This window comes from Anopheles bellator, chromosome X (assembly GCF_943735745.2).
Source record: "Anopheles bellator chromosome X, idAnoBellAS_SP24_06.2, whole genome shotgun sequence".
NCBI lineage: Eukaryota > Metazoa > Arthropoda > Insecta > Diptera > Culicidae > Anopheles > Anopheles bellator.
In genome coordinates, this window is record NC_071287.1 from 884,915 (window position 1) to 900,491 (window position 15,577).

General features: G+C 49.5%; 2 protein-coding genes across 2 annotated transcripts; one reads left to right on the plus strand and one right to left on the minus strand.

The window, feature by feature from the left end:
- Positions 1 to 1,883: 1,883 nt before the first annotated feature.
- On the minus strand, positions 1,884 to 2,544 carry LOC131213212 (uncharacterized). Its single transcript, XM_058207206.1, has 3 exons — positions 2,413 to 2,544; positions 2,188 to 2,311; positions 1,884 to 2,104 (listed from the first exon to the last, which is right to left on the minus strand). Exons 1-3 carry the CDS (start codon positions 2,542 to 2,544, stop codon positions 1,884 to 1,886), a joined length of 477 nt encoding a protein of 158 aa, XP_058063189.1.
- A 2,433-nt stretch (positions 2,545 to 4,977) lies between these two features.
- LOC131213557 (uncharacterized) lies at positions 4,978 to 6,889 on the plus strand. Its single transcript, XM_058207622.1, has 3 exons — positions 4,978 to 5,180; positions 6,169 to 6,292; positions 6,375 to 6,889. The coding sequence occupies exons 1-3, from the start codon at positions 5,139 to 5,141 to the stop codon at positions 6,587 to 6,589; spliced, it is 381 nt and encodes a 126-aa protein (XP_058063605.1). The 5' UTR covers positions 4,978 to 5,138; the 3' UTR covers positions 6,590 to 6,889.
- The last annotated feature ends 8,688 nt before the right edge of the window (positions 6,890 to 15,577 follow it).

Sequence of the window (15,577 nt, forward strand, 5' to 3'; positions counted from 1 at the left end):
GGGTTTCTGAGTTAAAACGCGGTCATACTCACGTAATCGTAGAAATCGTAGAAAAAATACAGGATATCGCATTGGAAAATCATCGAATCACTGAAAGAGATTTAGTTGAAGGCCTGAGCAGTATAAACTATTTTTTTACGTAAGTATTAGGTTTCAGAAAGCTGTTTGCAAAATGGAACAAAAATGCATTCGAACGTAACTTTCTCAACAACATTTGTGTTTTTTTTACGAAAGAATGAAGTAGATTTTGTATATTGAATCAGCACTGTGGATGAGACTTGGGTCTATCACTATGATCTTGAATCAAAACAAGGTGGCTAAGGAGTGGTGTGAAGTCTGGTTCTTCGGCCCCAAAACGAGTTCGTGCAGAAATTGCCTAAAAAGATGCATTAGCATCAGTTTTATGGAATGCGAATTGAATTTGGTTAGCGGATTACTTGCAAACTGGAAAAATAATAAATTTTGATTATTGTTGTAACCTTTTAAACCGGAAGAGAAAACTCGTGAAAAAAGATCCTGTTTGCAGATAGAATCCCGGCGCTGATAGAGGGGGTTGGCGCGGGACCAACAACTTCGTCCGTAAAAACGAACTGTTACAGATAGCACCAGGGATAATTGACATTAACAATTGTCTCTGGTGCAGGCCAAGACCGCACAGCGGTTGTAGTGCCAAAGAAGAAGAAGTTTGCAGAAGAAAAACATCCTCTTTCATCAGGGCAATGCATCCTGTCAGAAGAGCATTTTAAAAAAGGCAAAAATCCATGAATTAAAGTGCGAATTCCAAGTGCGAAGGCCCCCTGGTGACTGTCATCTGTTTTCAAACCTAAAAAAGTTGGGCGCGGAAAGCGTTTTTCATCAAATGATGACTTTACAACAACTGTATTGATGTTCAGGGAGACCGTACTGAATAATAAAGTATGTTTCAAACCATTAAAATGTGCCTTTTTATCGAGGCAAAAGACTTATTGAACACCCTAGTAGATATTCATGAACAAATAAATATTTTTTGAAACAACAAAAAAAATCCCAAAACTTTTTGAGCAGACCTCCAAATGTCGAATCCAGAGGCCCTCGGAAACAAATAATACCTCAGACTTGCGGGCTCATGTGCTTAACAATCCCCCCGTTGTCCTGCCGGCTGAATGATTCCGGACAGAGTTTTGGGTGGGGGGGCGCTAAGAGGATCCACGAGGGTACGAGGGGCATGGTGCAAGGGAAACGCATCGGGCACATTTGAAAATTTGCCGCACTCTCTAGCTCACACATTTAGTACCCACGTTTAGTACCCACGTTTAGTACACGTTTAGTACACGAACGCATCCGAGTCTCTCCTCAGTCCGAGCGGGAACGATTCGCTTCGCTATTTGCGTTACCCTCGCCTTCGCTTCTCTCTCTCTCTCTCTCTCGCTCTCTCTCTCTTTCTCTCTCTCTTCGTGTACATTCTAGCATGCAGATGCCGATTGGCATGGAAATCATTGGCAACATCTTCCGGCATCATCGTCGCCACCCGCCGTCCGACAGGAGCAGGAGGTCCAGCCCCAACCTTCCAGCCCCATGAAGCCGCCATCCAAACGTTCGTGGCACAGTGGCCTGGGGGCCCCAAAATCGATTCATTCATTGATTCGTGGTCATCGTGGCCTGCGGCACCTGTTTCGCTTCCTGTTTGCCTTTTGAGCTGTGTTTGTTTATGTTCGTTTTTATTTATTTACTCTCTTTTTACGTAGCTTCGAGGGCAGTAGCATGCGGAGCAGTTATTGCCGACCATAGACATAGACATAGACTTACAGACAAACACGAGGGTGAGAAACTCTGTGGCCCAGTGGCCACCTAGAAATCTTTCGGACGACGCTCTGGGGACACCAGGCACCATCGTCTGTCCGTCGTCAGTGACGCTCGCGAAAGGTGAAGATGGTGTCCATCAGGAAGATGACGCCGTTGATGATGGCGATCGAACCCTTGGTGATCGCCAGGTCCCGGGTGCGCGTCCGGAACGCGTGCTCCCACGCCTGTATGATGAAGACACCGGACGTCAGGAAGCTGCTGCACCCGAGCAGGCTGTAGAAGATGCTCAGCCGACGGTGCAGGTGAGCCTTGATCAAGTATCCTGCAAAGGGATAAGGAGAGAGAGAGTCGATTGGGGCAAAAATAGACAGCGAGAGAGAGAGAGAGTGATGCACATCGCAGTACCTGCCATGATGGTGGTTAGGATCACAATGAAACCACAGAAGGTGCCGGTCGCCAGGAAGCCCGTCACTAGATCGCCATCGTCGAAGCTGTAATAATGCAGCACGGTACACGTGATCGCCAGTGACTGTTGAGCATTGGAGTTGGGGAAAGAGAGTTGTTCAGATCTTGACGGAAGTTGGTTGTGGAAGCACAAGATTGATTGTGAGGGTGGGCCGAAAAAATTACCAGCTCGAGAAACTTGATGACCGACAGCGGGGGGCGATTGTATCCTCGCGGTTCCGACGCCCGTTGGGCCGCGATCGGTGGCAACCCGTGCTGGTGGAGTCTCGGTACCGGAACGGCCGCATTCTCGGGCATTGCACCTCCGTGGTAGTTGTTGAAGTTGATCGTGGTTTGGTGGTTTAGAACTCGCTGCACTTTCGACCGATACCCCCAAGACTTCTCGCACGACTAACTTCCCTGTTGCTGACGATCCCAGACGATCCAGATCGAAACGGTTAACGGTTGGTTCCGTGTTGTCGCTTCGCCTGGTCCTGGATCTAGCTCAATGTGCCGTTGAGTAACTCGACAGACACTCGATAAGCGCCCCCCCCCCCCCTTTAGAGCACCGAAACCTTCACTTCTAATCCCTCTAATGAAACCGATTGCCAGGCGCTTCAGCGGGACTCACCTTGGGCCGGACGGAAGCTGCTGTTCCAGTGTTCCGATTTCGCCACGCGGTCCGTCAGCTATCGCACCGTTCGAGGTGCTCGAGAGAGTTCAAGTGATTCCCGATTCGGAATGCGGGGCGGAAACAGGCCTACTCGTGTGTAATAATCGTTGATGTCTGCAGGCAGGCTGAAGTAGTGGCCAGTAACGCTGGCTGGCGGACTTGAATTTCACAAAACCGGCGGTCTTTCGAAAAACAGTAGCTCAGCATCGCAACATCGCAATCACCATGGCATTAGGAGCGTCGATGATCTATTTTTGAAACCACCGCCGTTAAGTTAATTCAGAACAGAACACCAACCTATTGGTTCATAATTCGGCATGTTTGGCATGGCGATTCCTCCAGGCAGGAGCATGTTGCTAGGAGTAACGGATCTGGTGAGGAGCTACCAGTCAATTCGTCCGATTACAGTCAATTAGGGTCCCACCCCAGGTCTTAAGAATAATGAAATCGTATCGCAAAAGCATCTTTGCTACGCGCTACTAGGCTCTCTGGTTAGGTGTTTCTATGTAGCCTCATAGCAGCCGCCTTGACCTACCTTCCGAGCTTCCTGCGCGTACATTCTTTCGGCCTACACCCGACCCCTACAGAACCCCTAGTCTGAATGGGTTCACCCATGATCTGGTATTCAAAACCGAGTGGATTAGTCACCACGGCCGATGACGAGTTCGGGGCGATGGGCACGTCCACACACGGTAACTTAGACGGCTCGACATGACATCATCGCACCCTCGCACAGTGGGGGAGATTGTATGGGAAAAGTGGGCATATTTGTTAACTTATTTCGTTTTTTTAAGGTTTTTAAACGCCTTAAGTATGCAATCTGCATTACACCACAAAACCAAGTTTGAAGCAAATATCGAATTTCTGCTACGAGCCGAATGCCTTGTGAGTAGCAAAAAGGATATGAAATGATCAAGTAGTTTTACCCACTCCGTTTGTGGGAATTACTTGATGCAAGTAATTATTACCATCCGAAGTATCCAACCCATGAACTATTATTTAAACAATGATAACCCTCATTGGAAGAGAACAAATTTTAGGGCAACTAGTAATGCCCGAATGAATGTGTCTTTTAAATTATTTTCTCTAGAAGATTTTCTTGGTTTGGTTTGCCCTATCTTGTCTAAAACATTTATGCCACGCTTCCTAAACTTCTTCGCCAGCATGAGTCAAAACATTACTAAATCAAATCAAATATAAAGGCCTAAAAGTATATACAATATCTAATTTTGCTGCATTAACTACTTTCTAACAGCTAATGGTTATTAAGATGTTCCTAAGCCTGTCTTTAATTAAATCTTTAATTAAGAACAGTAACCGCACGCTCAGGATCTAAAAATATTCGACGACAAATGTTACCAGAAGTGCCCGAGGTTGTTAAAGATTATTTTATATGAAATACTTAACAAACACTGTAGAAACGTCTACTACTTATGAAGAGGTGAAATACCATACAGAAAGTTGCGGGCTAAAACAATTTTCAACATTTGTGATCACTAATAACACTTAGTTTATCAAAAAAAAAATAGAAAAGGCATAAGACAAACATGTTTGGCATGGCCATTTCATAGGCTACAAAAGACCAGTCGGTTCCGTATCCATCAGGAGATGTTTTCATAAAACAAGCCAGCGGACAGCTGCCGGTCCTAGCGGATGCAAAACATGCTGGAAATAGTTTATTAGTTATCTAAACTTTAATTGTAATGCCTCGTTTAGGCGAAACAACGCGAAACTTGTTTTGCTGCATTACCAAAGTTGCAAAATTGAATTTTTTCGTAGTTTTCTATACGAATTCTGGTAAAGTAGCTGATAAAAATTGATTATAAAGAGCCATTTCCATCACTCTTTCGACTTTGACTGAATGATTTCTCGGAATCTGCACAACATAGAAGGCTAAAAATTCTGATTTGTCACAGATAACTTATCCATTTTAGGGCTAATATGACTAAACCCTCAGTTGACTTATGACCACCTTTTCCCCATAGTGCCTCGGCACCGATCACCCACCTCTTCAGTGTTGGGGCAGCGACGGCATCATCGTCGGACGAAGCAGCCAGACACGCCAGTTACACGCCAATCGCGCCAGCAACCGGTTGTCCGACTCGACGCTACGCATCAGTGACGTGTTTCCCCAAGCGTGTGCCTGTGTCAGTTCAAGGATACCGTCGAGTGTCTAGCCGTTCAACGTTCAACTTCACCGTCTCAACAACTCAACAGCCAGCCAGTCAGCCAGCCAGCCATGGCCGTCAGCCGATTATCCATTGTGAAGTTCTTGGAGCTGGTTAGTAGCCGCGCGGATCACGGGGATCCACTGAAGTCGGGAACTAGGGGGGGGCACGGTACAGGGCCGAGTAGGGCAGTAGCTTCATCTTCGGGGCCTTCGATTGCACTGCGATCCACAAAAATCGGGTCTCGACCGAGTCCGTTCAAGGCTGTGCCTCGCCATCTGGCCGCTGGCAATCGATCATCTCGCAACCTTGCCACCTTCCGGTTCGGCGAACTTCGCACGAAAACAACTTGAGGCAACTTCGTGTCGATTGTTTACGCGAGCCGCGCCGGGCGAATTGTTTTTGATTATTTGTTCTGTTTTATTGTGCCGGGTGCCGAGACCCAAGACGTCTCGTTTAGTGTTGTGTACCAAAACAGTTACAAAAAGTCGCCGCACAGTTAAACCGCTAAATTAAATTCCCCACGCTTAGCAGAGAGAGCGAGAGAGAGAGAGAGCGAGAGAGAGAGAATTCATCGTACAGTTGACGGTTGTTTTTTTCCCGTCCCATTGTGTGATGCGCTACTGTAAACAGCATCCGGAGACGAGAACATGACATCATCTCCCGCGGGTGGTTCTCGCGGGGGTTTGGACTAAAAATAAAATCCATCAACTCCCCCCACCCCCCTCCACGCCCAAGATGGGTGGTAATCGCGCCCGCTGGCGATGATGTCGTGGTGTTGACACGCGGCGCGTGCGATAGGCGCGGCTTGCCTTGCCTTGCCAGCGTCTTGGCGCTGTCAGCAAACCCGCACGTGGAGTGCATCGCTAAGCAGTTGGCCGCGCGGAATTCAGCGAACTCCCCCCTCCCCCCACCTCTCGCTCACCTTCACATACTTCCCGGCCTGTGGTCGAAGCCGTGTGCAGATACACCGCCGCCCATCCATAGCCCACCGATCGCAGCCAAGTTCGAGGTTATCGCTAGGGCACCGTACACGCTCCGCATCTGGCTAGCTGGTTCACCTTCGGCTTCCGCCTCCCTTTTCCCCCGTCTCCCTGGCAGGCCCTGGCCATCACCTGCGTGGTGCTGCACTACAAAAGTCTCGGCGAGCGCGATGACATCACGAAGCTGCTGACGGCCGGCACGTTCGTTGGCTACAGCGTCATCCTGATCGCACTGTTCGCGGGTGAGTGTCGCTCATCGCTCATCTCCGGCTTCGGCCCTGACCTGGTATTTCGCCGTCCCCCACCACCAACCCCCATTTGCAGGGTATCTGCTGAGCAACCCGCTCAACAAGAAGCTGGACCTGTTCTTCAGTCTGATCGGCTGCGCGATGTTCATCGCGTCCGGCGTGCTGATCCTGAAGGAGTGGGAGAACGCGTGGAGCACCGACACGAAGAAGATCGCCATCACCAAGGGCTCGCTCGCCATCACGAACGGGGTGCTGTTCTTCTTCGACGCCATCTTCACGCTGCGCGACTAATCTCATTGACAACGCCAATCTTGCGGTGTCACTCACGTCACAGTAATCTCATCACCGTCGATCCTCTCCGTGATCTATCTCATGTAAGCGTATTTCATTTGATCGCCTTTGGCACACGGGAACAGCGGGCGGCCCTTCCCCGCCACCGGAAGTGCGTGCGACAGAAGGAGGCTCTGGTTATAACACAAACACTATATACTCCACTATACTATATTATTCGCGCCGCCGGAAGCGCGGTTTACTCGTTTTATTTTTTTTATTTTGTTTTCTACAAATATACTGTGTACCGTTTACCCCGTGGCTTCAGTCGTTTGCGTACTACTCTTGAAAGAACAACGCACGGTGGGGAATTCGTAGTGGAATCTATGGATTTTTCTCATCGTGTCTGTTTTCTTTGCATGTGTTTTGATTAAATTCAACTTTTCCATGTGTAATACATGCGTTCAAATATGATAAAAAAGCCTTTTTCATTATTTTCAGCTTTTTAAACGCCTTAAGCAATCTGCGTAATGCTTCAAAAAATAAAAAATAAAGCACAATCGTAAATTGAATAAATCGTATTGAATTTCTGCTTCAAATCCAATGCTTTATGAGTGTTAAAAAGGATATTAAATGATCGATGAGCTCGCAACAGGAAATTATTATTATCCAACCCATGAACTATTATTTAAACGTTTGATAAAATACTTCATCAGTCTATTTCTTCATCCAACCTTAAATCAATATTATCTACTTGGTCAAATACATGATCAATCGCGAAATCCTCATTAATGGTTAAAAATCCATGATTTAAAAAGTCTTTTACTATATCAGAAAAACTAAGTTTATGGATTTTTCGCTGCCTATAACCGAATGAAATGTACCTAATTTTTGGGTTACAGCAGGTACTTTAAACCAATTATAAAAACAGGGCAACACATACTTGATTGATCCATGATCACTGATAACACTTTTCCAGCCATCTTCATTAAACTGTATTTGAATTTCTGTACTTTTTTTACTCAGGAGGAACGCATTTTTTTTTTCTAGAAACACCCAAACAGATTGACGAGCTCTTTAATCTTGATAACAACCATATTGACTATTTCAAAAAAAAAATTGGAACTGTACGAAGTTGTGGTATATTTACACAGCATCTTTCATTATAACGACTACCTCAAAATGCAGATGCTCCGAAAGAAACACCCATACTGCACCCATGCATCAGGAATTGTTTTTTTAAAGTAAGCCCAACGGACGATGTCGCAGGAATTCGCAAATAAAACTTGCTGGAAATGTTTAAAATTGTCTACATTTTAATTGTAACGTCTCGTATGGGCAACGCGAAACATGTTTTTTCTGCATTACCAAAGTTGATGAATTGTATTTATTCATAGTTTTCTACACTGACTCCCGATCAAAAATATACCAGCAATGTCAAACGTAAACATTTGATTATTTCATATGAAAGAAGGTTTCATTGAAGGATTCGTTTGGTCTATGCTTATAAAAAAAAATGTATTTCAAGTGGCCACCCTCAATGAGGTTGCAGCAACCGGAATGTGGTGAAAATTCCATTCTAGATTATTTTCGTGGAAAAGCCCACGATTTCGCGAATGTTTTCTTATTGAAGCTGATGAAGCAGCGCAGAATTCGAAAGCAGCTCAAGGCACCAATTTCTTTCCCATATCTTGGCCATCGCCTGGCAACGGTACACTAATTTTAGAATGCGACGCCTTCGATACAACTCGCACGCCATTTTTTTAATTTCTTTAAAAAGCCTCGCTCCCTACATTTTTCCCGCTTTCCCGGCCGAGGCCCGCGAATGAAACGATTCAAACGATACGATGGCGCTTTGCTGTCAAGCCTTCGCTACCAGCTACCAGAGGGCGCACCGAACGCACCCCGAACAGATCTCGCGTATAGGTGGCGCTCCGACTCGAGACACAAACCACTATCAAGCGATTCATTATCGTTCGAAAGAAAAGGAGAAACACAAGGATCAAAAGGATGAAAAATAGTCTAATCAGACGATAATTTAGCGTTTAGCGGCTACGGCAATCGTTTCTACATAGAATTGAGCCTTAATTTGTCACTCACGATGTTCCATTCTACGTTTGAATAGCAAAGACATCAACCAGATGAAACGTTTCAGTACCGGAAATTTTTTACCGCAAATTTTGGCACGTTACGGAAAGGCAAATTCGCGTTGATTATTTTGCATGCTTGTAATACAAAAAAAAACTTCAATTGAGTAGTCTTCGATTAGTTTTTCACTACCCAAGGTGTCTGGTCCCAAGGTGTGAATTTACTTCCCAAAACCCCGGCTTCTCGGCCCCCTTCCGGCTGGCTGGCCGGTCGTTGCCAGAGGGACCGGAAGCTGTTACTAGGAATGCAGTGCTTCGGGGTTGCAACAGGAGCAGGACCAGCCGGCAACGGTCAGGATGTGTGCCGTTTGCACCGGTTACTACTACGCACTTCCGTCGGAACCCTCAGCGCACACCGGCCCGGCTTCGCACACGCCACGCACGCGCCATGAGGTTCTCTCTCTCTATTCTTTCCGCGTGTGTTTGTCTCTCTCTCTTTCTCTCTTTCTCTCTGAACAATATAGCTGGCACCAGTGTGGGTGCTGCGAGCGCTCCCTCCTAGGTGTACGTGCGCGATCTAATTTGACGTTGCGATGCGATGTGGATCCAACTCGAATCGATTGCTTGGCCGAAGCCAACCCACAAAAAAAAACACACACACTAATTAATACTAAACCACAATTACTTCCCCTCCCTACCACCCCAAGGCTGAAAGTAGGCCGCACCTTACGATGCTGAATTTTAGCCTTACGAGAACGTTCGAAAGGATGGACGCAGGATGGCGATGAGAGAGAGGCGGAGATCTCACCTCGGGCCAAGCGCCGAGGACATTGACCAACAGCCCACGGGGGTGGCGTCGCTGGGCGCTCGGCAACGGGCGAAGGGGTGCTTGTTTGAGGGGAATTATTTTACACACACGCAGGCGAGCCTGCGATACCGGAAGTAGCGGAAGAAATTCCTAGGGGCGTGTTGGTGTTGGTGAGCAGTAAACCGCCGACCAGGACTACCGTGGCCCGGCATGGCATTACATAAGAGTGGCCAGTGGGGTGGTCCTGGACCATCATTTACACGGAATGAATCCTAACAAAGGGGGCTGGATGTCCTGGCGATGGTGTGCGTAGAACCGCAGCCTGGCCGGCTACAACTAGTTCGGCTTTTTCGACTGAAGGAGTCTGAAGTCTGAAGTCTCCCGCCGGCACCGGCATCGAACTCGATGATCCAAGTCCGGAAGGGGCAGAATCGAGTCCAATCACCGGGCCTAGCACTTACTGTGTAATAAACCGGGGTAATTTCCCGTAGTGGCGAATGGCAGAGCCGTCAAGACTCATAAACGACACAGAGCAGTCCTTTGTAGGACACAGCTACGGGCGAACTGCAGCAGTCCTGTCAAGCTAGAGCTACACTCCGAGGCAAGGAACAAATGCACACCCGTGGCACAGGGTGCGCACGCTCACAGGCGCCGTAGAGGCCTCGTCCTTCGGGCTCGGCCATCCCATTTCTTCGTTCACTCGCAATCAGGCAGAGCCCAGCCCAGCCCTACAGTCGCTCTCACGTGTGTCAGGTGGAGCCACCGGACGTCGCCGTGAGTCGCCAGACGCGAGGAACGCGTAGTTTGATCAGCGTTTGGCCACGATTCACAGGACGATCGATACCGCGCGCCTTGGTACCGATGTCCCCCTGGCAGCAGCACCTGGCAGTCCCGGAAGTCCGTGTGACACCAGCGTGAGCATCCTTGACGAGCATCGGGACGGTCGGACCGGCCCGCTCCGCTAGCAAGGCGCGGCCCAATCCACCCACTGCAAGCCCCCCCCACCCCCCGGTAAGTTACCCCCCCGATAAAGGACGAGAGAGAGAGAGAGCTACCTGTGGGGTTTTTTCAACGGACTGAGCTCCCAACCCAATGGCTGGTCTGGTTTTCCTTGCCTGTGTGTGTGCCCGTGAATGTGTGTGTGTGCGTGTTACGTTACGAAGGACCCGTTCATTGATGTTCCCCGCTCTGGGCGAAGATGGCGCCCCGCGCTGCGCCGAGTCCTTGTCATATGTCACTGGCGTGGGGGCTTCGTGAATTAGTTGCGGTTGGAAAATTTTCCCCGGCCCCCTCCCACCTCCCACGCCAGTCGCGTGGCGTGCCTGTCCTAGAAAAGGATTTCGACCCAACAACGCCTTTGCTTTGAGTGCGGGTGCCGTGTAAGTGTTCCACGCGGAGCGGCGAGAAGTCCCAGAACGAACGGGGGAAACAACATGAAGGGGCAACCACGGGGGGACGCACTAGAAAAACGAGGAATTCTTCAAGACGAAAATCAAGATAAATCTGCTGTCCAGGCAATTGGTTGAGATTCCAGGATAACAAACTGACCGGCGTCCGGAGCAGAAATCACATCTCAACTCACCATCGGGCACCTCCGAAACCGGATGTCACATTGTCTCTGCTCCGTGGCCCCTCGGACCACTCGGGTTGTGATTGCCGGATAAAAAAACCAAATTTTTATTCGACCAGTTCGACACCAGTCGGACCAGTAAACGGCCTCCGGCGTCCTGTCATCAGTACCAGCAGCTGCGATAAGAGAACTAGTTTTTAGGCTTTAGTTTCTCCCTTTTTTCAGCCACGAGCTGTCCGGGAAATAGGCAAAGGGCCGGGGCCCGGTCATTCAACGCCCCGCAGGCTAATCACCGATGGCCTAACCCTAGCGCAGTTACGATACCGCAATCTAACCGAGTTCAAATCGCGTTTCCGGGGTGAAAGATTGCTATCTTCGGATCGCAATCTAGTTGGAGTTCGTGGAATGTAGTTCGCACGGACGCGAAGAATGCAGTTTTATTTCTGGAGCAATTATCAGCGTGGGGGCCGACAGAACTCCAGACAGAACATGTGGTAGTGTTTTGGACCCCTTTGGCGTGGCGGGCGCATTTTCCATCATACTCGGGGTTTCGGGCGGAAGGAACGAAGGAGTTATAATTAGAACCGAGGAGGCGGCCGGAGTGTTGCTATGCGCAGGTAATATGCTCGGCGTGCTAGCTGGACACGTCTAGACAGGTTCTGCTTGGCTGCGCACAGCGCGCCCCCTAAGTGCAGTTTAGCAGTATTTTTAAACCGCATCTCGGACACGGAACTGGCCGCATATTCGGCTTCGGTGCATTTTTGTTTCCCCGGTTTCTACAGAGAGCGAGAGAGAGAGGGAGGAGGGAGGGAGAGAGGGAGAGGGAGAGGAAGAACCATAGAGTTCACCGCACGCTCCATCGGCAGATGCTGCAAATCGGAACTAACGGAAGTAACGGAACTAAGGTACAAGGTGCAGCCGCAGATGAGTCTGCGCACACGAACACACGCACGCCACCACACAACCGAGATCCTTACGGTGTGTCCCGTGTCCCGTGTACTTTCGCTTTTCGCTCTCATTAATTCGCCTCGCCTCCGTGGTTCGTCCGGCGCGACATCCCAACTCGTCCTATCTCTTCGGCCCGGCCCGGCCCGAACGGACGGGGGACGGGAACCAAAAAACGCGAGCCTGATACGCATGCACTCCACGCGCGCACACACGCGCACGCCATGCAGCCGTCCGGCGAAAAGGACCTCTTGCCGACAGGCAGCATGGGCGCATGCCCGTTCGTCGCATGCAAACGGCGTGCATAACAAAAAAAGCCTCTCCTTACGGGAGCCCCGTGACGGCCAAAAGTGTCAGACCACACCGGCCGCTGCTGCTGTGCTGTGCTCCATGCGGGAAAAAAGGTCCTGTTCCGGGTGACTTCCGGTACCGTGAGCCATGGGCTTTTGCATTTTTGGAACTATCGATTACTAGACTACGGTGGCGATGGCGACGTTAACTTTAGTTCAAGAAAGCAAAAGGAAATACGAAGATGAAACGTTTGCCCCAGACAATCAAATATCAACCAAAAACATTAAATAAGATGTGAATATGATTGATTTGGCTGTATTTAGGGATGATTGATACAAGGGACAAATTTTAGGCAAACATATTTAGAACAAGCTAAATTTCTCTTCGGCGAAAATAACATGTGAAAATAATTTTGTTATGTGGTGGTCTTGTATCAACTCGTTTTGACGTTGATTTTTTGCGTCCACAAAGCTTAATATAATGCGTATGACCTTCATTTTCATTTTTTTTATGACTATCATTTTTACCACTAATACTCAAATTAATAACTAAATTACGTTATTAATTGGTTGGCTTGGGATATTTAGAGGATTCTACCATATTTCAAGCTAAAGAAACAGCTTCTTTAATTCTGCATTTTGAATATGAAAACCTGTAATAAATCATGTTATTATTGATCATAAATAAAACAAATGTACTCTTGATGCTTTATGACCGAGCAAAACAGAGGAAATTGGTGTGAAAAACTGAAAACTTCAAGCTTCCAACTCCACTAGATTACATCTGAATCTCATTTTAGTCCTAGAACCTCAATCTAATATTGAACGTCTCAAAAGAGCCATTCCGCTAAACGAAGATGTACTAATATTTTCACACATACTATACAAATGTTCAGGAGCTAAAGTTAATTTCGCCAACCAACTGTACATCAAACGTCACTCTGGGAATTCGAACCCACGACGACGAAGGACTCCCGAGCAAGGCGGGGGGAGCAAGGAAATAAAATTGTAAGTGAAAGGAAAGTCGAAAGCAAGGACGATTTGCAAACACAAAATACACCACACTTCGTTCCAACACTTTCGTGCGTCCCTGTGCGTCACTTTTCACACCTTTCCCGGCGGCGGCGGCGGCTCTCTCTCTCGCTCGCTCGCGTTTTTTTTTTTCCTGTCTCTGTCGCTTTCCACATACGCACATTTTCTCGGGCGCGTGCGTGCGCACGCGCCGAGCACGATTTCGTCCCCTTTTTCCCGTTCGTTCGGCGATTTTTTTTTTCACCCTTTCGCTGTCGTGCGCTCTCTCGCTCTCGCTCTCGCTCGCGCGTCTTGGAAGGTTTGCGTTCTCTTCGGCTCGGATCTTCGGCCGGGATTCTCGGTCGGGTTTTTCGGCATCCCCCAGGCGGCCGACCCCGGCGACGATTGCGCATCGTTTCCACGCATCGCAAAGAGAGCGAGAGAGAGAGAGAGTAAGAAACCGTGAGAGGTGAAAGGTCCCGACGGGGGGTGCGCGGGGGGGGTGTGTACCGCCTTGCTCGGTTTTCGCACGCACGGCCGCGCGATAGTCGAAGTTAGTCCGTCGTCAGCGAGAAGTCCTGCCGCCGTCGTCGTCGTTCGCTCCGTTCTAGAGCCGCGCTGGCTGATCGATTGTGTGCGCGAGTTGTTGATAAAAACCCCGGGCAAAACCCCGTTCGCCCTGTAGTGTCATCACGGTGAAACCCTCCACCCTCTCTCTCGGTACCCTCCGTGTGTTCGGGTCGCCTTCCGCCGCCGCCGTGTGTGTGGTGCATTTACACATATTTTTTATGCTTTTGGTGAGTTTTTTCTCGAGCGAGCTGCTCTGTGGGGGGGGCGGCAAGAAGGGGGGCCCAATTGGCCGCTGGCCGCTGGGGGCAACAACAAACGTATGTACCTGTCGTGTGCGTGAGTGTGTGCTTGTGTGCTTGTGTGACCGGATCCGCTGGACCTCAGCTGCTCAGCAGGACCTGCCAAAAACTTCTGGCCAAAACCGGAAACCGGGTCCTAGGAGCTTGGGACGGGACGCGGGGGGGGGGCGAGTCGAACCCGTTTTTCCGCGCCGAGGGGCCGAGAAAGGGCGAGATGCGCATTGCCCATTGGAGAGATTGATGAAAAACCTCGGCGAAGGGCCGAGGGTCGACGGGCAGAGCCTGAGCGGAGAGAGAGTACAGTGTAGGGTGGGTGTAGGGTAGGGACCAAAATGCTGATGGCGGGCACGTGTGTTCACACATTACTGGTGAGGGTGGGGTGGGGGGTATAAAGAGCGGGGTGTACTTGAAGTAGGGAAAGAAAAAACAGAACGCCTTCTACTAGTTGAAGGCTTCCCCGGAGTGTCCCGCTCGCGGACGAGAGCGAATGCGCAGTACGCAGTTCCGAAAGGCGAGTCCGCACCACTCGTCCTTCCACCGGGCAGTCCAGTCCGGGCACGAGAGGAAGGAAGAGATCAGGATATCGACCGTGAAGTAGTGTGTAGTGTAGAGCGAAGTATTACGAGGCCACGGTTTTTGGTGAAGAAGAGTTGCTAGTGTCCGCGACCCGCGGCCGCGTTCGCGGGGTTGGTCCAGGTTCCGTCACCGATCTTACTAACCCCCTCACATCCCCCACTAACCTTGCGTCCGGTCCAACGTTCCGTTTCGTGTCTTGTTTCAGATATTGGAACTTCGGATGTCATCGACACTTTGGCCGGCGACAGCAAACCGTACCGCGCTACCTATACAAGGCTAAAGGAGGGAGAGAGAGTGAGACAGAGAGAGAGAGAGAGAGTGTGAGATAGGCGGATAACGAGCGAAAGAAAGAGAGAGAGAGAGAGAGAGCGGGTGAGTCTATATGTCCAGTACTGCGTAACCGAAAGTTGGGAAAGCCTGTGGAGGTGTTTGATACTGGACTGCGGACTTCGAGAACGTCACCGAGCAGTTAGCTGAGCGCTAGAGGTCCTTCCCCCCCTCCCCCCCCAAAACCGCCCCCACCACGATAGCACAATATTTATCCGGCGGTGGACACGGAGCAGAAGCGAGAGCCAGAGCCGAACGACGAACAGAGAAAGATCAATTGCTTCCTATTTACAAAATTGAACCCTAGCAAGTGAGTGTAGTGTAGTTTAATCCACGCGACCTGTACAACGCGCGCTCAACGCGGACAACTAGCCGGGGGGCGAAGTCTCCGGAAGCGAGGCCTGTCGGACCTACAAGTGCATCCTCCATCCAATCCCACTTCCAGAGCCGAGGACGACTAGCTATCCCGACTTCCAAGCTAACCAGGACAGTGACACTACTAGCGTACCTTAAAGCACCACAGCAA